Here is a 27,655-nt window from a genome sequence, read left to right on the forward strand (position 1 = left end):
CTCTCTCCTCCCCGTCATGTGTATGGTCATCAAGGGGTTGTATATGTAGAGATTCAACTCTCTCTCTCTCTCTCTCTCTCTCTCTCTCTCTCTCTCTCTCTCTCTCTCTCTCTCTCTCTCTTTTCCTCATTGTGTCTAGCCATCAAGGGATATATGTAGAGATGCGTCTCTCTCTCTCTCTCTCTCTCTCTCTCTCTCTCTCTCTCTCTCTCTGTACATCATGTGTCTGGCCATCAAGGGGTTTTGCATATGTAAAGATTCTCTCTCTCTCTCTCTCTCTCTCTCTCTCTCTCTCTCTCTCTACGTCATGTGTCTGGCCATCAAGGGGTTTTGCATATGTAAAGATGCCAACTCTCTCTCTCTCTCTCTCTCTCTCTCTCTCTCTCTCTCTCTCTCTCTCTCTCTCTCTCTCTCTAATCTCAAACTCTCATTGTGTCTAGCCATCAAGGGGTGTGTATAGAGATGCAACAACTCAAACATACCAAATTCTCTCTCTCTCTCTATAATCTTCTCTCAGGCCACCACGGCTGGCTTTGAGTTTCATGGGCCGCGGCTCATACAGCATTATGTCGAGACCACCTAAAATAGATCTGTTTTCGGTGGCCTTGATTATGTATGCGCTGTACGGGAAACTATTTCTTCGGCGTATTTTTATTTTGCTTTTTTTTTTTTTTACTGTAGTTTATGCTCGGAAATATTATTAATGTTTCTGTTGAGTCATATAGCCAAGCCATTGTTCGTTTGTCATTGTACGTTTAGCTATTTTTTTTTTCTTTATTTATTCTTCCTACTTATTTATTATTTACCTGTTGATTTATTTATTCTCTTCTATGAAAGCCTTTGTTGATGATATTCACGGTCGTTTATATGTAACCTTTTGAATAATAATAATAATAATAATAATAATAATAATAATAATAATAATAATAATAATAATAATAAACGGTCTGTCAATAAGAATTTTTTATCATTAATGATTGATTTCATGTAAGCTTTTGATTAATAATAATAGTAGTAATAATAATAATAATAATAATAATAATAATAATAATAATAATATAATAATAATAATAATAATAATGATAGATAGCCCGTCAATTATATTTTCCCCTCATGTACTATCTCATTCTTCCCCCCTAGGGACCCCTCACTCTCACTTCCCACCCCATGCACCCATACCACAATACACCCCACCCACTATACTCCCATACACCCCATCCACAATAATGTCCAATTCTTCCCCATTCCCAAATTTAGCATTTGCGCATATCACCGATATTCACATTGACACCTCCAAAGCTATATATTAAATTGCTCTTGGAAACATTTCTTTTCATATTCGTTTATTTATATTAATGTTTTTATCTGTATTTATAGTTAATTTAATTGCTCGTTATCTGAGGTAATGGTTTTCACTGTATCTTTCGTTAACAAAGGGGTCAACTCGTTTCCAGAGCGTGGGAGTTGGTTTAACCGTTTTGGAAATATTATTCCTAACGGATGGGTAAATGATATATATATATATTTATATATATATATATATATATATATATATATATATATATATATATTTATATATATATGTATGTATGTATGTATGTATGTATACTGTATAAATATGTATATATATACATATATATATATGTATGTATGTATGTATGTATATATGTATACTGTATAAATTATGTATATATATATACATATATATATTTATATATATATATGTGTGTGTGTATAGAAGGAGAGAGAGAGAGAGAGAGAGAGAGAGAGAGAGAGAGAGAGAGAGAGAGAGAGAGAGAGAGAGAAATATTTCAGTGCAAGGATCAACCAAATCCCTTAACCAAATCCCTTAATTACAATTACATGCACACACATATACAAGTGCGCGCACACATGCACACACACATACATACATACATACATACATATATATATGCATATACACATGTGCCTGAGCATGCATGTATCTGTGCATGTCAGCAACCAGCACCGCATGAAACTTACCAAGATAATACTCATTAGTTATTCTTCTCGAGAATATCAACATTTTGAAAAAAAAAAATCAGCTCATATCCAAAGGGATTTTTCCACGATTTCGATACTTCAGCCTAATCTAAATAGCATTTGTGGTATCCCATCCTATATCTGCGGGGTGTATTTCCATTCATAATAAATTCCTGCATACACTGGTACAAGTCCATTGACTCAGCGCCTAGGGGCCCCTTGGGAGAACGGGCGCGTTCTTTACAGAAATCGCTCGTTGAACATGAAATTCAAACAATGCCTGTGTATTTGCTGAAGAAGAACCGTGAATCAGTAATCAACGGCGCCGCCCTCTTCTCTCTCTCTCTCTCCACGGCTCGGGATTGGTTCAATTTTTTGTTAACGAAATCCAGGGCGAGTCTTACATAAAGCACATCTTTCCGGATGATGAGAGTCCGGATTATCGAGGCTTTTTTTTTATGGTTTACCAATTGAAATTCGAAAAAAAAAAAAAAAGACTGACACACAAGCACTTGAGAATACCAGACTACGTGAGGCTGACTCTTCTTATTGAGGGTTGCAAGAAGGAGAAGAAGAAGAAGAAGAAGAAGAAGAAGAAGAACTGCAAGGAGGAGAAGTTTTGGCCTATTGATTTTCGTTATTCTGTTCCCGACAAACAACTTCTCTGTTGATATTCTCTAACGTTCTCCTCCTTCCGCACGCACTGTTTGTTCGTTGCAGGAATTGCAGGAAAATGGACAAAACCGAATGGGAGGATGAAGCAGCGCTGTGTGTGTGTGTGTGTGCAGGAGGCTGCTTCTGGAAACATGGACCTCTCTTATATATATATATATATATATATATATATATATATATATATATATATATATATATATATATATATATAATGTTTGTATATATACATATATATGTATATACATAAATATATATTTATATATATAAATATATATATATATATATATATATATATATATATATATATAATATATATATATATATTCCTGTATAAATTACACACAAACACATATATATATATATATATAGAGAGAGAGAGAGAGAGAGAGAGAGAGAGAGAGAGAGAGAGAGAGAGAGAGAGAGAGAGAGAGAGAGAGAATGAATTCTTTCATTCGGCATACACCGCAGAGCGTCAATGTTGCAATGATTGCTCTTACAACTTTTCCGTTAGAATCTTTGGTAAAGGACAGATTTTATGCGGAGCCGTTCCAAAGGCAAACCCTTACAATTACTACTAGCAAGAAATTGCGGCCTGTTTGCGAATATGCAGCTGAAAACGTATCGAAGGGATGGGTCTGTTTTGCTTTCGTGTTTTCTTTAAAGTATTTATTGACTGGATGCTAAGGGGAAGCCAGGAAGCAGGGAAAAGTACAGATACGTTTAAAAGAAGAGGGATAGATAGTGTAAACAGACGATAGAACAAATATTATTTGCAAATATAGTGTAAACTAATGACAGAACAAAAATTTTTTGCAACCATAGTGTAAGCAGTAATAGAACAGGTATTGTTTGCAAATATAGTGCAAACAGAAGATAGACCGGGTATTGCGTGCATCTATGGTGTAAACAGAAGATAGAACAGGTATCATTTGAAAATACAGTGTAAACAGAAGACAGACCACATATTACTGGCAAATATAGTGTAAACAGATAGAAAAAAACTTTTTCCAAATATAGTGTAAACAGAAGATAGAAAATAATTGTTGTCAGATATAGTGTAAACAGAAGATAGAACGATATTATTTGCAAATATAGTGTAAACAGAAGATAGAACCAATATTATCTGCAAATGTAGTGTAAACAGAAGATAGAACAATATTATCTGCAAATATTGTGTAAGCAGAAGATAGAACAAATTTTTGTTGTCAAATATAGTGTAAACAGAAGATAGAACCGATATTATCTGCAAATATAGTGTAAACAGAAGATAGAAGCATTATTATCTGCAAATATAGTGTAAACAGAAGATAGCACCAGTATTATCTGCGAATATAGTGTAAACAGAAGATAGCACCAGTATTATCTGCAAATATAGTGTAAACAGAAGATAGAACCAGTATTATCTGCAAATATAGTGTAAACAGAAGATAGAACAATATTATCTGCAAATATTGTGTAAGCAGAAGATAGAACAGATTTTTGTTGTCAAATATAGTGTAAACAGAAGATAGAACCGATATTATCTGCAAATATAGTGTAAACAGAAGATAGAACAATATTATCTGCAAATATTGTGTAAGCAGAAGATAGAACCAATATTATCTGCAAATATAGTGTAAGCAGAAGATAGAACAAATTTTTGCTGTCAAATATAGTGTAAACGGAAGATAGAACCGATATTATTTGCAAATATAGTGTAAACAGAAGATAGAACCAGTATTATCTGCAAATATAGTGTAAACAGAAGATAGAAAAACTGATTTCAAATATAGTGTAAACAGAAGATAGAACCAATATTATTTGCAAATAATATAGAAGAGGTATAGTTTTGAAATAGTGCAACAGAGTATGGATATTATGAAAACGAATTTCCGGGCTGGAACTTTGTAAACAAACACCTTTGCCGATGAAGGAAGGCATCGAATGTCGTCGACACGACCCGGAATTCTGAGTTTATAGATCGAAGAAGAAGAAGAAGAAGAAGAAGAAGAAGAAGAAGAAGAAGAAGAAGAAGAAGAAGCAGAAGCAGAAGCAGAAGCAGAAGAAAATATGAAATACTGTGTTGTGTGGGCGGGCGGCTGGAGAACTGAATTAAAGTGGCTCACAGTTATCTAAGACTGAAAAAGTAAAAAATGCGCCGAAGTTTCTTCCGCGCTATCGAGTTTTCTGTACAGCAGCTACAGCTTATAATCAAGGCCACCGAAAATAGATCTATCTTTTGGTGGTCTCGGCATAATGCTGTATGAGCAGCGGCCCATGAAACATTAACCACAACCACGTGGTGGCCTGTCCTATATCGTTGTCAGAAGCATGATTATGCTAAATTTAACCTTGAATAAAATAAAAACTACTGAGGCTAGAGGGCTGCAATTTGGCATGTTTGATGATTGGAGGGTGGATGATCAACATACCAAATTGCAGCCCTCTAGCCTCAGTAGCTTTTAAGGTCTGAGGGTGGACAGAAAAAGTGCGGACGGACAGACAAAGCCGGCACTATAGTTTTCTGTAGCCCATTATTGATTGCAGAATATTTGAGGAGATGAGCCAGGGAGAGTTCTCTAAAACACAAGAGTACCATAAACTTTGTTGAATAGTGAAATATAAAGCACAGAGTGTATGACGGTTATAGATTTTTTTATTTTTTCTTCTATAACGGGAACTCCAAATACTTATCATAAATAAAGCATATGAAAAGAACGAGCTGGAAATATTAGAAACTGAGTCTTGAAAAGAAAGTTTGGCTGAAGATTGTCAGCTTAGTTTTGGTAACCTGAGTGGTTTGGGAATGTAGCGAGAATAGGAGACTGGTCGCTTATAATGTGCTTGATTGACATATTTTGGAGGAAAGCTCACAATAAGTATGAGAAGATACCTGTGATTTATCACCCCTTCCACTTTTTTTGAAAAATCGTATGTGTGGATGTGTGTATGTCTATATAATGCATTCTTGATTGCACAGAAAAAGCAAGGTATTTATACACACACACACACATACACACACACACACACACACATATATATATATATATATATATATATATATATATATATATATATATATATATATATATATATATATATATATATATATATATATATATATAAAACTTACGCTTGCAGACGCAGATTTACCGAATCTAAATTGCAATCCTTCGCAAGAACTTTGCATTTGATATTCAAGTACGTACCGCGGCTTAGACTGGGCAGCGCGAGCATGCGCGCTTGTGTGTGTGTGTGTGTGTGTGTGTGTGTGTGTGTGTGTGTGTGTGTGTGTGTGTGTGTGTGTGTGTGTGTGTGTACGTTTGATGCCTCCTCCACTATTTACATAAAGAAAACATTGGCAAGATGTTCAGCATACAAAGTACTTCATGCAGAACAAATGAGCAATATGCCGCTTACACGGCGTCTGGTATTCAGAAACCCACCTACTCCCGTCCCCCGGCACCCCTTCCCCTCCCCTCCTAACCTTCCTCCAGCCTCCACCCCCACCCCTGACCCAGAAGCGTCTGAAGGCCAGAGTAAATACTACGAAAAAGAAAAGTAATAAGCACGCTTTCAAATATGGACGTCGTGTAAACTAGCTCTGTGTGTGTGGTTCTTTCAAAAGTCTTGGAAAAATATCGTTGTTGAAGAAATGAGGTATTTTGCGAGTCAGAACAAAAAAATTGATAGAGAAATATAACAGCAGAGACAAGGCAGTCAGGGAGAAAGACATGATTTGAGAGGATAAAAAAATAAGACGGAAGATATTAGCCCAAATTGACTTCTTTTAGAAAGAGGAAGTTTTCAGAACGAAACGTCACTTCACGAAGCAAGTCCGGCAAAAAATGATCAAGGCCACCGAAAATAGATCTATCTTTCGGTGGTCTCGGTATAATGCTGTGTGAGTCGCGGTCCATGAAACTTTAACCACGGCCCGGTGGCGGCCTTTCCCATATCGTTGCCAGAAGCACGATTATGGCTAACTTTAACCTGAAATAAAATAAAATAACTACTGAGGCTAGAGAGCTGCAATTTGGTATGTTTGATGATTGGAGGGTGGATGGTCAACATACCAATTTACAGCCCTCTAGCCTCGGTAATTTTTAAGATCTGAGGGCGGACAGAATAAAGTGTGGACGGACAGACAAAGCCGGCACAACAGTTTTCTTTTACAGAAAACTAAAATGGACTGAAATCAATCGGGAGTTGCGGCGTTCTCTGAAATCGTAGCGAAGTCAAACGTATTTTTCGAGAATTCAGAATTTTATCCGCAATTTTTAAGATTTTTTTCTGATCCACCATGATATTCATTCATGGTCTCATGACTGGATATTTGTGTTAACCTCAACATTTCTTTGGTGTTGCGTATAATCGTCAGTGAGTGTATTGTAACACACACACACACACACACACACACCAATGCTACCAGTTGAGTCACTGGTGGGTCGGGAAGTTGGGAAAATCTCGCTGGAATGTTAGGTGGCGGCCTGCCCGGGAAAAACTTCAGGTACAGAAGTACTTCGGTTATTTTATTGCTTGTGTGGGTCAGTTAGTAAAGCCCTTGCCTTTCATTTAAGAGACCTGGGTTTGATCTTGATGTACTGTAAGTCAGAAATTATATATATACAATATATATATATATATATATATATATATATATATATATATATATATATGTATGTATGTATGTATGTATGTATGTATGTATGTATACATCAAGAAGAATTATTGCTCTGATATTGGCTAAAACTATTCAGCAATTTTATTACGAAAATCTTGGGAAAAAATGAAGGCATACTGTACATATATATGCCTTCATATTTTTTCCCGGATTTTCATAATAAAATTGCTGAATAATTTTTGCCAATATAAGGGCAATAAATTCTCCTTGATATATCATCTTCAAACCAGACTACAATTATGCACATTGATGAATATATTTAGTGTAAACCTGTACAGCAAAAATTCAATAAATGACAGTGAAAATAGGATTTCCAAAAAGCACAAGGTATCTGAATTATTAGTGTTCCGTTCATTAAAAGTATGGAAAAGCTGGGGGTTTGTGCAGAAGAGATATATATATATATAAAATCTAGAGTCTATAACTAGAACCTACGACCTTGGGGGCGGGGGATTATTACCCAAAATTTTATTATTCCCAAACTTCTAAGCAGGGAGACACAAAGCCTTTTCATTTTACTCATGATATTGTTGCAGGTTGCATACGCATAATTCAAGCCCCAAAAATGTATAAGGGATTCATCATTAAACAGAAGTTTGTTAAAATAACACAAATCAGCTCTTGTAAAATACAGTCAGCTGTTTACAGTCAGTTTTGAGAGCAAGACCCCGTGCAAGAACAAGACAGACTCAGTCAGTCACCCGTGTTTACATTCGATTTGAGTGACGTCACTCGCCATAGTAGAGAAAACGGGAATTTAATATGATAACGTAAACTCAAGTAATGGCGCTCCACTGACGCAGTCTTTACTTTGCTCGGGTTTCCCCGGGAAGTTTTCAGATTTATCCCGTCTGGAGTCATTTCCCATAGTTTCCTAACTCTAAACCTTTAACTGAAGGAAAGATTGTACATTTTAAACAGAAGGCCGCGCTCATATCGTCGTTTTAATATATTTTTTTCGGCTATACAATGTGGAATGTGTACGTATATAAAACACACACACACACACACACACACACACATATATATATATATATATATATATATATATATATATATATATATATATATATATATATATATATATATATAATTTAATAACAGGACCTCATTTATACAGAATGGTATCTAATGAAGATTTTTATTCAAAGCAGTTGAAAACTTTTTCCAGAACTATCTATCAGTATTGCAAGGTAATATATATTTATATATATATATATATATATATATATATATATATATATATATATATATATATAGATATATATTTATAGATAGATAGATAGATAGATAGATAGATAGATAGATAGATAGATAGATATCATTTCATACTCCACGTTCTCAAGCACGCAGAGCCTACAACCAGCCCCGCCCCCCGACACCCCCACCTTCATTATATTTACAGAAATGCAATCTGTCATTCAAATACGGCTTTCAGCTTTATCAGTACACAGTTCTAATGCCGTTCCACCGGCATTAGATCTGAAGTTGAAATAATGAAGGGACTTTTTTTTTTTTTTATTCAGTTCCTTTCTCCAGGGGCGGAAGTGCAACTGTGCAAGAGATCGGGGCACAATAATTACAAACCGCATGTAATGCGATTTTCATTTTTCCTCCTCCTCCTCCTCCTCCAGCCGCCATTTGGAAGCTGCTCATTAATTAAAGCTTCGGGAATTCTCCGCATAATCCTTAATTTTTTTTTTTTTATTATTATTCCGGCCTGCCATTCTTCTTCAGAAGCTGGAACAAGAACGCAGTTTTAATTGCTGCTGCTCGATTGCTTACCTAGTGTAAACTTTAATTAAGGCTCCGACTGGAAATGTTGACTGACTCAAATTTTTTCTTCTTCTTCTTCTTCTTCTTCTTCTTCTTCTTCTTCTTCTTCTTCTTCTTCTTCTTCATTTTTTCATCCGTTCAAAAAGGTCACTTCCTAGCTCCTTAATTTATCATCGTCTTTACGGCGTCCCGCTTCCTACATGAATTCGGCTCCTTCCATGAGAGAGAGAGAGAGAGAGAGAGAGAGAGAGAGAGAGAGAGAGAGAGAGAGAGAGAGAGAGAGAGAGAGAAATCAGTGGTGATCCAACGGCAATTTCTGAGAGAGATGATTCCAATAAGTTCAACTGCATTTTTTGAGAGAGAGAGAGAGAGAGAGAGAGAGAGAGAGAGAGAGAGAGAGAGAGAGAGAGAGAGAGAGAAGAGAAATCAGTGGTGATCCAACGGCAATTTCTGACTCGATGATTCCAATAAGTTAGCTGCATTTTTTGAGAGGGAGAGGAGGGAGAGGGAGAGGGAGAGGGAGAGAGAGAGAGAGAGAGAGAGAGAGAGAGAGAGAGAGAGAGAAATCAGTGGTGATCCAACGGCAATTTCTGACTTCCGATGATTCCAATAAGTTAGCTGCATTTTTTGAGAGGGAGAGAGAGAGAGAGAGAGAGAGAGAGAGAGAGAGAGAGAGAGAGAGAGAGAGAGAGAGAGAGAGAGAGATAAATCAGTGGTGATTCAACAGCAATTTCTAATGTCCTGTGATTCAAGTAAGTTAGCTGCATTTTGAGAGAGAGAGAGAGAGAGAGAGAGAGAGAGAGAGAGAGAGAGAGAGAGAGAGAGAGAGAGAGATAAATCAGTGGTGATTCAACAGCAATTTCTGACGTCCTGTGATTCCAGTAAGTTAACTGCATTTTGAGAGAGAGAGAGAGAGAGAGAGAGAGAGAGAGAGAGAGAGATTAATCAGTGGTAATCCAACGGCAATTTCTGACTTTCGATGATTCCAATAAGTTAGCTGCATATTTTGAGAGAGAGAGAGAGAGAGAGAGAGAGAGAGAGAGAGAGAGAGAGAGAGAGAGAGAGAGAGAGAAATCAGTGGTGATTCAACAGCAATTTCTGACGTCCTGTGATTCCATTAAGTTAGCTGCATTTTGAGAAATCATTGGTGATCCAACAGCAATTTCTGACTTCCGATGATTCCCATAAGTCAGCTGTATTTTGAGAGAGAGAGAGAGAGAGAATATTCGTATGCCAATCTGACTGCAATACTTTTTATCAAAGTATTTTAAGAAGAATATTTTCTCAGATATCTTCTCTACATTGATTAATTATGAACCAGTCGAAATCTCACTCAGGTCAGGAATGGGAAGTGCGTGCCTGTTTTACTTGAAAAATGTCCAATGAATGAAAGAATGAATCATGTAGGCTCTAAAGCTAAGCACTAGGAGCACTTTCCTCATATATCAGTGAACAAATGGGAGTTGGAGGGGTTGGACAGCAAGATAAAAGAGACCCAGAAAATAAAAAGTGCAGTGTTAGGATCTGCAGGTGAAACTTGGGAGAAAACCTGACAGTTACTATAAGAAGTAACACTTAGAGAGGTTGGAACTGGAATTGGAATTTAAAATTTAGGCCGAAGGTCAAGCGCTGGGACCTGTGAGTTCAAGACAGCAATGGCAGTGGGTTAGGGTAGGACTAGTTAAAATCCATTTTAGTGCCACCTTTACTTAGGTAACTGTAAGGCTCTAACGTATAAACCTCATTACTTTGGCGTAGGAGGCTAAATGTACTCACAGCATGGTTCTACTGAGGGCATCTCTAGTGAAGTTGAACCTGTTCTGTGACCCTTGTGCTCTGGTCTTTTGGGTATGGAGCTAAACTCCAGGAAAACTAAGCCTTTATAGAATAGGCCTACATAAGCAGTTTTGCATTTTACTCCTACTCATTGATTCTCATTACTTAGAACACTAGACTTAATGGCTCTGAATGTGATCCAGTGCTTCCAGATATCTAAATATTATTCAGTGCTTTCCGTAGCTGCAGTGATGGTCGCAGTGCTTTATGATTCAGCTCTCTTATTCTGCTGTTACTGGAGTAGCAATTTTGCTCTGTGTCGGGTTGTCAGCACCAACACTGTGATCTTGGACTTGTAGACAAGGTTATTCTGTGTTTCTGTATCATAACCAAAGAAGGTAATTATGTTCAATACCACTAGACCAAATTGAATCTGGGAGCACTTTTATCCATTCAGTACTTTAAAAGTGAGTAGGAACATCTATACAAAATTTTAAAAAATTACATTCACTGCAGAGTACCTCACTCATGGACTTGCCATACTCAGAGGAAGCTTTTCTCTTGATTAAAGAGGATAGTCAAATAAAGTATGCTTTGATGTTAGATCTTTTTGACTCGAGTTACACACTGGGACCTGTCTCCCACCTCCACTTGTAATGAATACCTGTTGGTGATGTATCTCCAATGCATAGCCTCGTTAAATTTATGCAGTCTTCATGGCAAGGTGATTTGAAATTGCTATTTCTTAATGTAAGGCCAGCAGGCCTTCAACTTAAGATTATCAGTTAAACTGTTCCAGCTAGCTTGCCATTTATTTCTGATGTAAAAAATGGATCGCTTGCTTAAAATCTCCATGTGAAATGGAATATAAAATTTAGGCCAAAGCTCAGGCACTGGGATCTACGTGGTCATTCAGTGCTGAAAAGGGAATCGAAAGGAAAGATGTTTTAAAGGTGTAAAATGAGAAAAACCTCGCAGTTGCACTATGAAACAACTGTTAGGAAAGGGTGGAAATTAAAAGGAAGGAGAACGTGAATGGAGGTATAATAAAAGGAATGAAGGGATTGCAGCTAGGAGCTGAAGGGACACTGCAAAGACCCCTAAGTAATGCCCACAGTGCATTGCATGAGGTCCACTGCTGGCAATACCCCTCTAAAATTTTAACTAATTCAACAGAAACCATTCATTGTAGGGTTTGGTGCCTTCATTTTGAAAACTAGTGCACGCTAACGGCTCGAAAATCACGTGCTATTGAACTTGCCTTAACTTTTTTGAAGCGATATAAGTATTTTGTTTGTTAATTTCTCTTTGTTTTCATTCCCACCTTTTATTTATGGGCACATTATTCATTCTGTAGGAGCATTCATCATCAGTTTGAATAGTTTTGGGAATACAAAAAATTTTACTCCATGGCAATAACAGCCAAGAATATATACAAAATAAAATAAGACTAGTATCTTACATTCATACACTTTTTAACTGTTCATAAAAATTAAACTTAAATTTTGAGTAAAATCTGGTATCAGCATACCTTATCTCAACTAAAACTGAACTCTTCATTAAATGATACCCATGAGCCTCTGGAAAATCAGTGACTGAAAGATTCTGGCACAGAATATAAATAAAAAATGAATACACTCACTCGTCCGCGCATTGATTTCATAATGAACACCGAAAAAGGAAACTTAAAAACTATGAAAAGGATAAAAGAAAAAACTCTACAAATAAATGTTTGTTTATTGGACATCCTAATGATATGTAAACATGACTAAAAGTCTTCAGTCCGTACTTCAACAACTTGGCCTTGTATAGCAGCAAAGAAATGATCCATGTGTTCATCTCTGCCCCGATCGGTGGTATGAATGACATAGCGGGTGTTATCTTCAGCCTCAATGATGTAGCCAGATCTTGACATCACCTTCACTACCTTATCATCTCGCATCGTGTATATCTGCGCGGTTTCATCCCCTGCCTCTTGCGTGACAGTTCCTCCAACCATCCTCACAGTTTGTACTGTACGCTCAGGCTCTGTGTCGTCCGGGAGTATTAAGGTTTCCTCAGGCAGGCTCGCTTGTGGAGCCGCAGTCAACATCATGCTTGGTGAATTGAATACTATGTACTCCTCCGGAGCACCCCCTGAGCCATGGGCAGCCACATGGGTCACGCACAAAGGCTTGCGCATGAAACCAGCGCCACAAATCTTGCATTCGTACGGCCGTTTGTTTGAATGGGTGAAGAGGTGCGAGTTGCGGTTCTCTCTGGAGGTGAACTGCTTTGAACAGACGTGACATTTGTGAGGCTTGTCTCCAGTGTGCTTCCTCAAATGTCTCTTGTAATAGTGAGGATACACGAAAGTGGCAGAACAGAGTTCACATTTGTAAGGCCTCTCACCTGTGTGTATGCTGTTCATGTGATACACAAGTAACCTCTTCCTGACAAAAGATTTCTGGCATATGTGACAGTGATGGTTCTTCTCTTGGTAATGCGTCGCTTTTATGTGGGTGTGCAGATTACTCCTCTGTCTGAAAGTTGCCCCACAAATTTCACATTGGAATGGCTTTTCCCCTGAGTGGGTGAGGGCATGAAGTTCCAGGGTCTTCTGAGTGGACAAAGACTTTCCACAAACATCACACACAAAGTTTCTGTGACCAGCATGAGACTTCAGGTGAGTGGACAACTGATAAGTAGTATAAAATGATTTCCCACACGCCTTGCATTCGTGAATCTTCTCGCGATTTTCGTGAGTCTTTAAATGCGCTTGGAGATTATACTTGGTAGAAAAGGATTTTTCACAGTCCAGGCAATCGTAAGAATCGAGGTGACTGTGGACCTTGATGTGGTTACGAACTGCAGCTTTGGAGAGAAACTGCTTGTCGCACTCTGAGCAAGAAAACATCTTGTTTTGCTTCTTCTCTTCCTCCAACACTTCTCCCACAACCTCTAAGACGTCTCCTTGCAATTCCACGGACACTTGTTCCACCATGTTTTCTCCCGAAGGTCCAACCACAGCAACAATGCCTTCAGTTTCCTCCTCTTCATTCATGCAATCCTCATGCTCTATGGAAGACTCCAAGTCATTCTGGAAAGGCAAATTGAGAACCTATAAAAATGGAGCTAAAGAGCAACAAGAATTAAAAGTAGGGTTTAATTTATTAAGTGCAAAGTCAATGAATTCATTGTAAAAATGAAGAATTGCATTGGTAATTCAAACCGAACCACTCATCACAAGTATGCCGATCCAACTTGTATAACTGCTGAATATCATACAACTTGAAAAGACATTTTGCAAATTATTATTTTTTACGACCTCAATCAAACATAAATAACAAAGTATCCGTCCATGGCCTAACCCTTTCACAAGTCAGTCAATAGCTACAGTATGTACCACTCATGATTCTTCTATGGATCAAAAGATAAGTGAAAAAACGTTTCTAGCAGTATGGTATTTCCAATTTTCATAGTGATTTCAACAAACAAAGATAAGTGAAAAAACGTTTGTAGCAGTATGGTATTTCCAATTTTCATAGTGATTTCAACAAACAATAATTGGATGCATGGAAGACTTCTCAGCAACCTATCAAACTAACATCCTGACTGGATTTAAATTACAAGTCAGATTTGGTGAAATATCTTTAGGTTGATATGTTTATAACCAATGAACAATATAAAAAGATCATTAAGCAGCAGCTCCCATGATGGAATACACATGTAAACACAAAGTTCTGAAGAAATACTTGCCATTATATCTTCCTTCTTAATGGTCTTTAAGGAAGGTGGAGATGTGACTTCTGTGACATAAGTTGCTGTCAAGTCCTCGAGTTTGTCCTGATCAACCTCTATTTTAACAACACTTCTGCTGCTCTGAGACTTCTGGAGGCCACTGGTTCTTGGCCTCCCACGAGACCTATACGGTCCTCTCCCTCGACTTCGGCCAGGCGGTCTGCCTCTTTTCCGTTCGACACGAGGTCGCTTTCCTACAAATGTATGAAATGGATCCAGGTCACAATACAAACAAACACACAAATGGTTGGCAGTAAGAGTACGAACACTTTAAAATAATCATTTACACTTTAAGAACATTTCCAAAAATGCATCTTTTCATATTTATTTACTCATGAATAAGCAGAGTTTAATGGTGTCTCCTTTAAGAACATTTCCAAAAAATGCATCTTTTCATTTTTATTTACTCATGAATAAGCAGAGTTTAATGGTGTCTCCTTTAAGAACATTTCCAAAAATGCATCTTTTCATTTTTATTTACTCATGAATAAGCAGAGTTTAATGGTGTCTCCTTTAAGAACATTTCCAAAAAATGCATCTTTTCATTTTTATTTGCTCATGAATAAGCAAAATTTAATGGTGTCTCCTTTAAGAACATTTCCAAAAAAATGCATCTTTTCATTTTTATTTAATCATGAATAAGCAAAGTTTAATGATGTCTCCTTAAAAAATATAAGGGAAACAAATAATTGGTTGAAATATTTTACATGTATATACTTCCAATTTTATGATAAAGCCTAGCTAATAAAATTAAAGTCCCTATACACCTTGAAATTAACTGTGGTAAGTATCTCTATTGAGCTTCTACAATGTTCTGACACTGATTTCTCAATAGTGGCTATGAGAATAGAATCCTCTTTTCAAAAAATCATAATGTGAAATATTACATCAAGATTATTTGCCAATTTCCACTCAATCTTCAACTTGTCTCAGGCTTTCAACAGAAGCAGGAAAACAATTGTCAGTAACCATTTCACAAAGGAGACAACAAGGTTGATTTTTCTGTATGCGAAGATATTTGTATCTGGGAACCATACAAGCATCAAATACGTGATTTCAAGGCAATCAGTTTCTTTAAATTAGAAAAAAAATTTATAGAATAGAGTAGATTATAGAATTTAGGCCAAATGCCAAGCTCTGGGACCTACGAGGTCTTCAGCACTGAGACAGAAATTGACTGTGAAAAGGTCCGAAAGGTGTAACAGGAGGAAAACCTCGCAGTTGCACAAAGAAACAATTGTTAGGAGAGTAATATAGAAGACAGAGAACATGAATGGAGGTACAGTAAAAAGGAATGAAAGGTGTTGCAGCTAAGGGCCGAAGGGAAGCTGCAAAGAACCTTAAGTAATGCCTACAGCGCACGTCATTAGGTGCACTGATGGTACTACCCGCCCTCGGGGGGAAAAAGTTTTACGGGGTTCATAGATCTGTTAATGAATGAGATTAAATACGGCAAATTCGCTATTCATATTCAAGTATTAAAATGGATAACAAACAAAGTCCCTTTACCGTATGGCTGATCGTCCTGATTGTCTAATTCATCCCCTGCATCCTCGTTCAATTCTGCTTTTCCATTCACTTCTACCATTGTCCTTTCAAATTTATCCATCACATGCTGAAAAAGACAAGCACATGTGAATACAACTTGGAGAAAAACAACTTATCTGATTAACAAATACATACGAAACAGTAACTATTGGCAACCAGTCATCATCCACCCTGTTCTATACCTGCAATCCTGTTGTGTATCTGCAGTTACTGTAAATAAGTACGAATGCCTCTGTTACTCTCTATCATCACTCTGATTATAATAATGATAATTAATAATAATAATATTGAAAAGGATAGCTGTATTAAGCAAATTTTTCCTTATAATTCGCTTTTCAGGCTCAGCGATGTTGGTCAGCAACTGGCCAATATTCATATTGGAAAAAGGATAGTGTGTGGAAATGGGAAGTCTTTTATTTAAGTATTCAATCAGATTCCACGGATTTCTGACTGAATATTTCAATAAAAGACTGACTGCATTCCACACACTCCTTTTTCCAATATGAATGTTGGCCAGTTGCTGACCAACATCGCTGAGCCTGAAAAGTGAATTATCAGGAAAATAGGAAAGATCCTGTATAAGATAAATTCGCATAATACAGCCATCCTTTTCAATAAGACCTGTTTAAGAGAGGGCCTATTTCCTTCAAATAATAATATTAATAATAATAATAACATTCATTAAAAAAATAAGCCATCTGGATGCCACTAAGTTTATACTTCAGTTTCTCAATGTCTCGAATGAGTTGCTATATAGGAGCAGGTCAATTACGTAAGTCCAAAGTTCACTTATTCCTTAACGTTCTGGTGAGTCTCCCTACCACTTACATTAAGGCGAATGAAGCCAGGGGTACAATTATGCCATATATGCAGTCCACAGTTCAAGACGGGTCCGGCTTACAAAGTTCCGAGGTTACGACGTTTTTCAAATATATTCATCAGAAATTATTTCCCGGTTTACGACGCATGTTCGGGGTTATGATGCGTTGTATGCCGATCCAACAGAAGAAATATGGCTCCAAAACGGCAGAATATTCAAAATTTGGAGTTTTTTTAATGAAAAACTCAATAAAAATGCAGTTTACATCATTTTCAATACACCCAAAGCATTAAAAGTAAAATTTTCTTAGGAGTTTTGACGATTTTCAACGATTTTTCGGTTTACGACTAAGCGTAAAAACGGAACTCCCGTCATAAACCGGGAACTGCCTGTATTAGTACCCACAAGAGGGCTTACGGAGATTTTCAGCCGTTTTGGTTGACTGTCAAAACCCAGGGAGGGAGGGGGGGGCTCTTCCTAGGAGCAGAATGATTCATCCGACAATTCATTTGAGAAACTGCAATATAAGCTCAATGGCATCCAGCCAGCCATTCTTTATTAAAAAGTTTACTTGTAAGATGGTCTTTTTCCATAATAATAATAATAATAATAATAATAATAATAATAATAATAATAGTATATAGCATGATCATACAAGAAAAAATATCCTTAAAATTGCGTTAACAATGCACTGGTCAAGATTACAGCTGTGGTATGTTCTACTAGAATATCTACAACACATTACTATTACGATAGGTTTTCACCCTGAATAATAACAGCAATGATAATTACTACAACTAGTAACTATTATTGTTGTTGCTGTATCAACACTCAACTTATCTACAAATGATCTAGTACATACAACTGGAATGGAATGGAATACGAAATTCAGCCCAAAGGCCATGCGCTGGTACCCGTGAGGTCATTACACACCGAAATGGGAATTGAGTGTAAAAGGTCTGAAAGGTGTAACAGGAAGAAAACCTTCAAGCTCCACTACGAAAAAATTGTCACAAAAGGGTGGAAAGAAAGTTGGAAGAAAGAGAATATGAACAAAGGTATAGTAAAAGGAATGAAAGGGGCTGCAGCTAGGGGTCAAAGGGATGCTGCAGAGAACCTACAGTGCACCAGGTAAGGTGCACTGATGGCACTAACCCCCCACGGGAATAAAACAAGACTAATATGTTAAAACTCCTTAAAGCTTATAAACAGAACAAGCTGAAAATGTTGGAGACTGCGGAAAGTTCTTCGAGGGATTTGTTTCCCAGGCTTGAGATTCATTCTTGGTTAGAAGCTGAATCGTCACACAACAGGCCTATGGATTGGATGACAAGTCAATGGGGGAAAACAAGAACAGATTTCCACAGTTTTGCAACAGACATGTGCTCTGTTACCACTAAAACTCAGGAGCACAATCCGTAACTTCAACAACACAATCTCAAACACTGAGGTTGTGGTGTAAACTCGGTGGAATACAGTAACCTTATTTAGTAAATATAAAGGAAACAGGTCTTGGAAGACAGACAACATTCAGAGTTCAGAGTACAGCTGTGTCCACACTAAGGAAGAGGCATATATCCCTTACAGGAATGAGATATAAAATTCAGACCACAGGCAAAGCAATGGGACCTATGATGTCAATTAACACTGAGAAGGAAATTAAGAGTGTAAAGGTTTTAAAGGTGTAACAGGACGAAAAGCTTGCAGTTGCACTATAAAACAACGATTAGGAGAGGGTGGAAAGAAAGATGGAAGAAAGAGAGTAAGAATGGAGGTATAGTAAAAGGAATGAAAAGGGTTGAAGCTTGGGGACGAAGGAATGCTGCATGGAACCTTAAGTAATGCCTACAGTGAACTGTGTGATGACAGCACTACCTTCCCTACAGGAATATATCCATTAAAAGTTCGATGTAGAAATAAATGCCACTCGGTTACCCAAGACGTGGCTCTCCTATAAGCAATAACTCACCTGCTTTTTACTCGACAACTGCTCCTCCAGAGCATCGATGTCATCAATCAGGTTGAAACACTTGCTACAGATCATAGTGGAATGTAAATCGCTGGCAACTAATTCTTGGTTCACGATGCTGCTCAAGACAGACGCTACCTCCAGCTGACGGTGGGATGTCCTAACCTGTGGAGAAATGCTTAAATAAAATTCTGAAGCATTTTGCGAGCACAAATACACAAAGAACCAGATATGCAACCTGATGAGGAACAGGAGTATGCAAACTATAAACATGATAAATTTTGTAAATAGGAATAAGGTCACAGGGTAAATATACTTCTCACTCAATGAGAAATAGCGTCTGTGAACTAAGAGTATCAAACATTTTGTAAACACTAATACGTAAGGAACTATACTTTTCCTGAGGTTGTCAATACTTATGTTCCTTGACAATTGGCACTTAAATTCTTTGGCGTGGTTGTCCCACTCCATAACAACGATGCGTACACTAAGAAATTCTGCTTTCCAAGTTATAAATCCATCCACAATAACTATGTACGAGTCCCACTTGACTTTGAAAAGCTGCCAATTTAAAATGCAATTTCAGGAAGAGTTTAAGACTAAAATTTCATCCACAAGAATACAGCACTGCATGAATCACATAAAAACCAGTTTTCCCCCTTACCTAAACTATACTTCTGTATTCTTCATTTCCAAACAAGTGAACAATTACAGGTCTTACAAAAAAGGAAACTGATTCTTGTTGTATCCCTCCAAACTGATATTTCAACAAGCAAGACGTTAAGACACGCTTGGTGCTGGTGTGAGGGGGGGGGGTTAATCTTAATCTCATGTACAACAGTAACAGAGTCTAGTTGGCAAATGCTTGATTCTTCACATGGGTATTTAAGTGTTTAAACTGCTGTATAACAGAATAACACAGTGGTGTAGTAAAAGACTACGAACATGTAGTACGTTTTAAACATTGCCACTTTTCCCAGATCTGATTCATAAAACCTTGACCAAAGTTGAGATATCGTGTCGATGTGGCAGAAACGTTGCCACGTCTTCCTTACACCAAGTCAGAAAGCGTTAACAGCTTGACACTGTTTACGCTTGAAGACATAAAGTGAAGGACAGAATTGAAATTTGAAAAGTAAAGGATAGTCTCTAGTACAAAAAACAGTAAATTAACTGATATACATTAAACTGTTAAGGTAACAGGGTAGAAACAAGGATGATTTAGATAATTGTCTAAATGAATCATACAAATGCCCAATATCTAGCCCAGACTAACTGATGAAAATAAATGATACAATGTGATAAAAAGAAAGACTGCTGTTGGCTCCTCAAGTGATGGTAGATTGTAAATTAAGTTGGCACTTTGGTTTGACTGTAGTCTCTAACTTTAGAATTCACTACTGCTGAAAACACCAATCAATTTTGATTAACCCTGCCTTATGCTAGCATGTGCCATTAACCACCCAGCCCCCCCAGCAGCCTGTAGGTGGAAAAGGTGTTAAAAGGGATGCCAAGGTCTAGTGTGGACCTCTGGACTTGGGTTTAATAACTGTGATGCACAGAAGGAAAAAATACTAACGAACAGTACCAATAAAGTCTACAAGAGTGAGTCAGTGGTATTTTTATATTTAGCAATAATAACACTGCATGCATAAATGTTGCATGCAGATTTATCATTACAAAATAATTCACTCTTAAGCAGAACTTACCCCATCTGAAAATAGGGATACAGTAGCTCTCGTAGATGAAGAAAGTCTGGCATTGCACACCAAGCAATGTGTTGGCATGGCAGTGACAATGCCACTGGTCTGCTGTGGAAAATATAAACATTAAAATCTTACCTGTCAAGATCAACAAAATACTTGACATACAGTTCCAATAACTACGTTACGATATAATGCAGAATACTGTATGACAGCATTTCAGTTTCTGTGCTGCCAAAATAACTCAAAAATCAAAGATACTTTATACACAGAACTTACACAACCATAAAAACCAAAATACTCAAAAGTCAAAGATACTTTTACGCAGTACTTACACAACCATAAAAACCAAAATACTGAACATGAAAAATTACATTTAAAACTGCTGTGAACTACAGCGAAAACTTAAAAATCAAATGCTAAGCAAACACTACACACCTTCCAAGTAATTGTGTGAACGTGGGCGTCTGACTTAGGTAATTCTACATATATACGGCGTTCTGTTTTTACGGTTCCCTTACAAGAGGCCATCTCTTACCAACTTGGACCATTTCTTCTTTTCATAACTGGTATTAGAATCAATCTGAAAAAAAAAAAATATATAAAGTTTGTAATAGTCAAAACAATATTGTTTTATGAGGTCCTGAAGTCAATTTAATCCAGATACCCTTCACAGTTTTCATTTGTGCCACTAAACCTGGAAGATTTACTCCATTTGGACAACCGTACCAAATGACCTAAAGGGTGCCCAAAGTATAACTGAGCACTACTCAGGTTACTGAAGTAAAATTATTCATCATGAATCATGAAACTTAAATTGTGTTGTCCATTACACAAATACTGCGCAGTATTAATTTTTCCAGGAAAACTCAAGAAACATTCATCATCCATTACAAACAGCAGAATTTCACAATTCTTGTAATTTCTTTATGTTGCAAGTGTGTACAAGACATTAGATATACTTTCTTCTTCTTCTTCCCAGCTTGTTCCCATTTTTATATGGGGTCGCCGTGATGCCTTCTTTGAAGGATTTTGATTTGGCTTTTGGGGTAGACTTTGTGGTCCCGATCGGCTGCCCTGCCTGACATTGCTTAGACCCCGGTATTGTGTACATGTATTGTACCAGTTCACCAGTCCTCTTTCTCCCAGCAGCGAGGAGTTGTCACGCGGTGAGGTCGATAGTCGGGACAAGTGAGGTGTCAGTTATGTTTTTAGAAGATGTTGGAGAGGCTTTGTTTGTGTGTGTAATAGTCTGTAACACCCACTTGCTTTTTAAGCAAACCTATCCATTGATTACTGTACATACATAATCCAGGGGTGTCTACACGAATAGCAAAGAGTCCGCCTCTCTGACCGGTCGGCTGCGGAGTTGAACCAGCGCCACAGACCTCTAAGAAGTTCGAGGCTGCTGCCTTAACCAATTCGGCCATCGAGGCTAAATAGAGTATACTGTATACATTTCTGTTAGCCAGGGACACTGGGCTGTGAAATCAGCTGATAGAAAAATAGGAAAAGAAATGCAATAGTATGGATGAAGTGAAGAGATTGCTAAACTAATGATAAATACAGTAGAGTGACAATTTATGCACACACAAAACCTGTACTACTCTATGTGGCAAAAACATGAGTCAAACCAAAGAAAATAAAAGAGATTCTTATATATGTAATGACAGAGTGCTGACAGTCACAGCCAGAGCAAAGGGAAGATTAAATTACGAACAAATAACTGGAAGAAAAATGGTGTATTTCAACTTGAAAACAGATTTACACCAATTTACGCCTGAGACCAAAATGCATGAGGAACAGTTAGTCAGAGAAGTGGCAGGTACAGAAGTGGATGGGTGGAGGTTGGTAAGAGGACCCAGGAAGTCTGGGAAAATGGTACAGATGCATACCTAGACTAGTTGGGAATTTGGGCAAAAAAGAATTTGACGATTCAAAATACAAACTCTTGGTCCTTTACTTACATGGGGAATAAAATGAGCTGAACTGGTAAGCTAAAGACTTAAGGGAGCGACTCTTAGATTTTTTATGAATATTTTTGAAATTTAAAAAAATGGTTAAATGGCCGTAAGACATGAGCAACAGTTATCACGTGACCAAAGCATTTTTTCGAAATATTAAAATTGATGGGGTTTTGGGCCTTCGCCCCACACGGTGAGGTAGGGCTGACGTTTTGGCTCCTAATGACTATTGTCATTTTTTCCTTTATTCGCCTAATTTATTCATTATTTTGATTTTTATATCACCTTATCTCCTACGTCTGGCAGTGTCTGGCAACAACAATGGCTTGTTCCTTGGTGAATGCGTGGTAGGAGACAGGATTGCCACCATACGTTGAAAGCGGGTGGTGGGACACTTTTACTCTGAGCAATTTTTTCGCTATTTGCATGTGTTTTTGCTGTCTTTTTACATCCAGTAACTTTAAATACAATCTATATACTTTCACCTTCAAAAATACGCTCACAGTTGATGAAATGAATAAAGGATGATGAAAAGGGAGTATATGATGACAAGTTCATTATATCAAATCTCGGTTAGATAAAATAGTGTCGGGTATTAGGTGCAAGGTAGGAAATTGCAGGGGTAAAGTTCAGGTCGAATTCTCTGCCAATAGATGGGATACTGATATTTTAATGAAGTGCCAATCGTGTAGGTTTACAGTTAGTGCCCCAGCAAAGCGAATTAGCAATGGAAAATCTCAGCACCATCAATTGAGTGAGATAAATGTTGAGGAAATTGAACACAACTTTGGCTATGAGAAATTCAACTTGCTAACACATCTGTTTGGCACAAGTGAAAGTATAGAAGAAGTTCTTCATTCGAGAGACAAAAAGGCTTGAAAATCAAACTCCAAAGACCAAAAAGACCAAACAAGTGAAAAAAACGACTGAAAATGAGTCGAGAATATCAGCCTGGTGGCTACTAAACTTCTAGTTTCTTAGTTTCAAACAAGGCAACAATGAGTCAGGTGGTACTTGATGATACCTCTCTCGAGCGAATAATACCTCTTTTATAGAGGGAAGGGGGTGACCTGGAGCCAGAAATCAACCAAAATAATGCTCTAAGGTAAGTTTTTTCCACGAGTGCCAAAAAAACCACTTGTTGATCTTTACGGTCGTTTTTTCTCAGTTTTCACTTTTTTTGCACTTCAAACACAAACTACATTTTTATTTTTAGGCCAATTTTAAAGTTAAATATACCATTGGAAAAGGAAAGAAAGACGAATATTTGTTTGGGGCTAGATTTTTTCTTAGGTTGACGAGGAACCAGTGATAATCAAATTATACAAATTTGGGGGAAAATCCCCTCGCCTTATAATCCAAAAAAAAAAAGGAAAAGTAGAAAAACTCTTCCCATTATTTTTTTCATACTGTGATATACTTTCTGTGTATGAAGCCGCATTGCAATAGCTCTAAAAATGAAGGAGGTGAATCATTTTTAATTTTTTTATTTATTTTTTTAATAAAACCAAAATAATCATCCGATCACTCTCAAATTTTTCCTGGAACATCACCTTATATATATGTATAACATATAAAAATTCCATAAAAATCGGAGCATTATTTCTATGTAGCGTGCTCCCCTTAACAAGGCATGTGTTGGTATTACTAACAGCCGGGAAGTTGGTTGGTAACAACCAACCGGAAAGAATATTCGCACATTCACTTTACTTTCTGGTCTAGGACACGTCCGCATCAGACGAGGCCGGAAAGTAAAGTGAATGCGCGAAGCCGGGAGGTTGGTACCGTGGGTTTCCCACTGTTACCAACCAACTTCCCGGCTGGTAGTAATACCAACACATGCCTTGTTAAGTCTCTAGCGGCCAGTTCAGCTTCGTCGAAAGTATTCCCCATAAAAGTAAAGGACCAAGGGTTTGTATTTGTGTAGGAACAAATAGGTGAGTATGACAAGAGAGAGAGAGAGAGAGAGAGAGAGAGAGAGAGAGAGAGAGAGAGAGAGAGAGAGAGAGAGAGAGAGAGAGAGAGAGAGAGAGTCCATACCTTATAATGTGGGAACTTGATCACTTCCTTCAATATGATCTTTGCTGGACATTTCTCTCGTTTAGCCTCACACTGCCCAGAAGGAGAATCCTGAAAATAAAAAAGAAAAAAAAGTCAATATAATTCAAGAAATTTATAAAATGCCTATGTCATATAGATAAAAACCATTCCTTCACAATTCAGTATCTTTCTAACAAAGTTGGTACCCTAAGAAACAGCATTGCGTAAGTATTCAAAATGCTGTGCAAAAACTAAACCTGGACCAGGAAAATTTCCTTTCCACCATGAACCTTTGAACGACTGGATTGGGCACAGGAAGGTACCCCTTTCATTGTGCCTAACTAAATCTAGAGCAGGGATTATAATTATTATCATCATTCAGATGATGAACTGTATTCATATGGAACAAGCTCACAGGGGGCACGGACTTGAAATTCAAGCTTCCAAAGAGTATGGTGTTCATTTGACAGATGTAACAGCAGTTAATGGGTGATACGGAATGAGGAGATCAGTTATTAGCTTCCAAAGATTATGGTGTTCATTTGAAAGGTAATGGGAGATACACAAAGGCATCACTTATTGGAAAAACAGATAAATTAACAAATAAATAAATAAACAAAAAATTTTTTTTGGAACTAAGAAATGTTCAAGTTCCCATTCACAAGTATGCGCAGATACCCCAGAGTTCTCTCATTCTTCTGAACCAAGCAAAGGCTATTACGAGGCTGTCTCGTCAAACAAGGATATTCCACACCGCTTTAGCAATGGGCTTGTGAAGGGATACAATTAGAATGGTGCAAATTACAGGAAGATCCCACTTCAAAAAGACAATCTGTCGATGAAGGAGTCCCCTTCTCACAGTTCTGAGAGAGCATAAGTTTTGGAGAACTGGCCTGGGCCACATCGTGGGATGACAGAACCCAAAATAGCCCCTTCTGGCACCAAATTCTTTCTGCTCTTAATAAAATTCTGTAATTAAGACGACAAAGGATGGAATGGAATATAACATTTAGGCTGAAGGCCAAGTGCTGGGATCTACAGGGGGCATTCTGCAATGAAAAGGAACGGAGATTAAAAAGGTTTTATGGGTGCAACAGGGGGGGGGGGAAGTTTGCAGTTGCACTACAAAACAATTGTTTGGAGAGGCTGGAAAGCAAGATAGAAGGAAGAGAATATATTCAGAGGTACAGTAAAAGGAATGAAAGGGGCTGTGGGTAGGGGGCAAAATGACGCTGCAAAGGACCGTAAGTAATGCCCACCGCGCACAGCGTAAGGTGCATTCACAGCACCCCATAGGGCTAAAAGGACAAGGGAGTCCTTTCCTGTGGTCATTCAAATGGCAGTGGGTACTCAACTGGACCACTAGAATGTAACGTGAATACGCGTCTAACAATTACTCAACAGCCTCTGAAATACTTCTCTCATTGTGCACCAAAAGCACAGGCCCTGAAATTATGGAGAAACATAATGGACTGTGGCTAACAGAGCACTCTACGGGTTGAATTAATCCCGACAAGATCATATTCTTAATACTAATAAGATACTGCTTCTGTCATTATTAGCTGATCAAATGGGACCTCTTTCTCACAACTGATAATCATTCTAAATTACACTGCTTCATTATCTAACCTCTGTTATTGTTAGTGACACGTAAACTGGATTCTGTAAAATGGTTAGTGCCTAATTCTGTAAAATGTTAGTGCCTAAGTCTAAACAAAATAACAATACTTCTGGTTACTTAAATCTATTGTAAAATCCGTATGAGCAGGAAGACAAGGATGTCTTTGTCTCCTTCAAACCCACTTATTCCCGGTCACAAAGTATGTTTCAAAACCAGCAAGTGGGTAAACAAGTTGCTCTGATGACTGAATGAACAGTATAAGCCATGTGGCCATACAGAAATTTCAAAAGTTGAGTCCAGCATTCCTTTCAATCAAGTCCATTTTTTCCCTCTCATTCTCATTTCTACTGGATTATAGATAAAACAAGGCACCAAACGCCAATGGCAAAAGTTTTTGTAAAATAAATCTACACCTCAAGGCATCTAAAGTATATAACAATGGATCCAGTGATAATTACACAATTGATCCTCGATATCTGCTGCTAAAACAATAATATAATTAGGCATTAATTCAATGGCCCAAACACTATACAAAGGGGGAGATAAACATCAGGTTCAGATGAACTGCAAAAGTTAATACTCACTAACATACATATGTCGGCTGTAACTTATGCTTCAACATCGATTAGCAATTTCGCCAACATTTTTCATATTTTTTAATACTGCATATGATACCTCTGCAACGTACTGAAGTGCATACTCAATGGCAAAAGTACATATCACATCATGTGCCTAATATCCATTACCAATTTTCCCAATACTTTTCATATGTGACATTACGAAATATGAAAAGTACAGTATTGGCAAAATTGGTAATGGAAATTAGGCACATGATGTGATATGTACTTTTGCATACATACTGTACTGTACCTTACTCATTGGCATATGTACATACAGTATCTCACATGATTCAATATCCATTGCTGTACCAATCTTGCCAATACTTTTCATATGTCTCTAATAATACCGCATATGATAAACCTGCAACGAGGCTGCGAGTTCCCCCTCCCAAACCAATCAGAATACAGCGTTAAAAACCAATCCAACAGGAATCTAAACATACCGTACCTTCAGATCCAAATAAATGCTCATCTTCTGGTCACTCTCGTTTCCCAAACTGGCACCCAAGGTATCTTGTGCCCAACACGAAAAACGGCACGCCGTCAAACACTAGCCGCTCCCCAACAGCTTTTTCGCCCTCCTCCCACTGTATTCGGCAGTCTTCATTGTTCCAAGCTGTGGGTGAAAACACAAAAAGGTAGACTCTTAAAACTTTCTGGCGTTTCCAACACGTATATCTGTCATTCACGGTAAGA

General features: G+C 37.6%; 2 protein-coding genes across 3 annotated transcripts in view; one reads left to right on the forward strand and one right to left on the reverse strand.

The window, feature by feature from the left end:
* LOC136842402 (uncharacterized) overlaps positions 1 to 27,655 on the forward strand; it is a 124,177-nt gene that overhangs the window by 51,591 nt on the left and 44,931 nt on the right. The window lies entirely within an intron of this gene.
* Positions 12,616 to 27,569, reverse strand: LOC136842398 (uncharacterized). The gene is given in 9 exon segments (XM_067109653.1): positions 12,616 to 13,973; positions 14,633 to 14,868; positions 16,184 to 16,289; positions 19,012 to 19,176; positions 20,721 to 20,822; positions 21,153 to 21,236; positions 21,238 to 21,297; positions 24,719 to 24,808; positions 27,408 to 27,569. Coding segments are annotated over 9 exon segments (2,178 nt in total). The 5' UTR covers positions 27,432 to 27,569; the 3' UTR covers positions 12,616 to 12,662.

Source organism: Macrobrachium rosenbergii, chromosome 10, assembly GCF_040412425.1.
Source record: "Macrobrachium rosenbergii isolate ZJJX-2024 chromosome 10, ASM4041242v1, whole genome shotgun sequence".
Classification (NCBI taxonomy): domain Eukaryota; kingdom Metazoa; phylum Arthropoda; class Malacostraca; order Decapoda; family Palaemonidae; genus Macrobrachium; species Macrobrachium rosenbergii.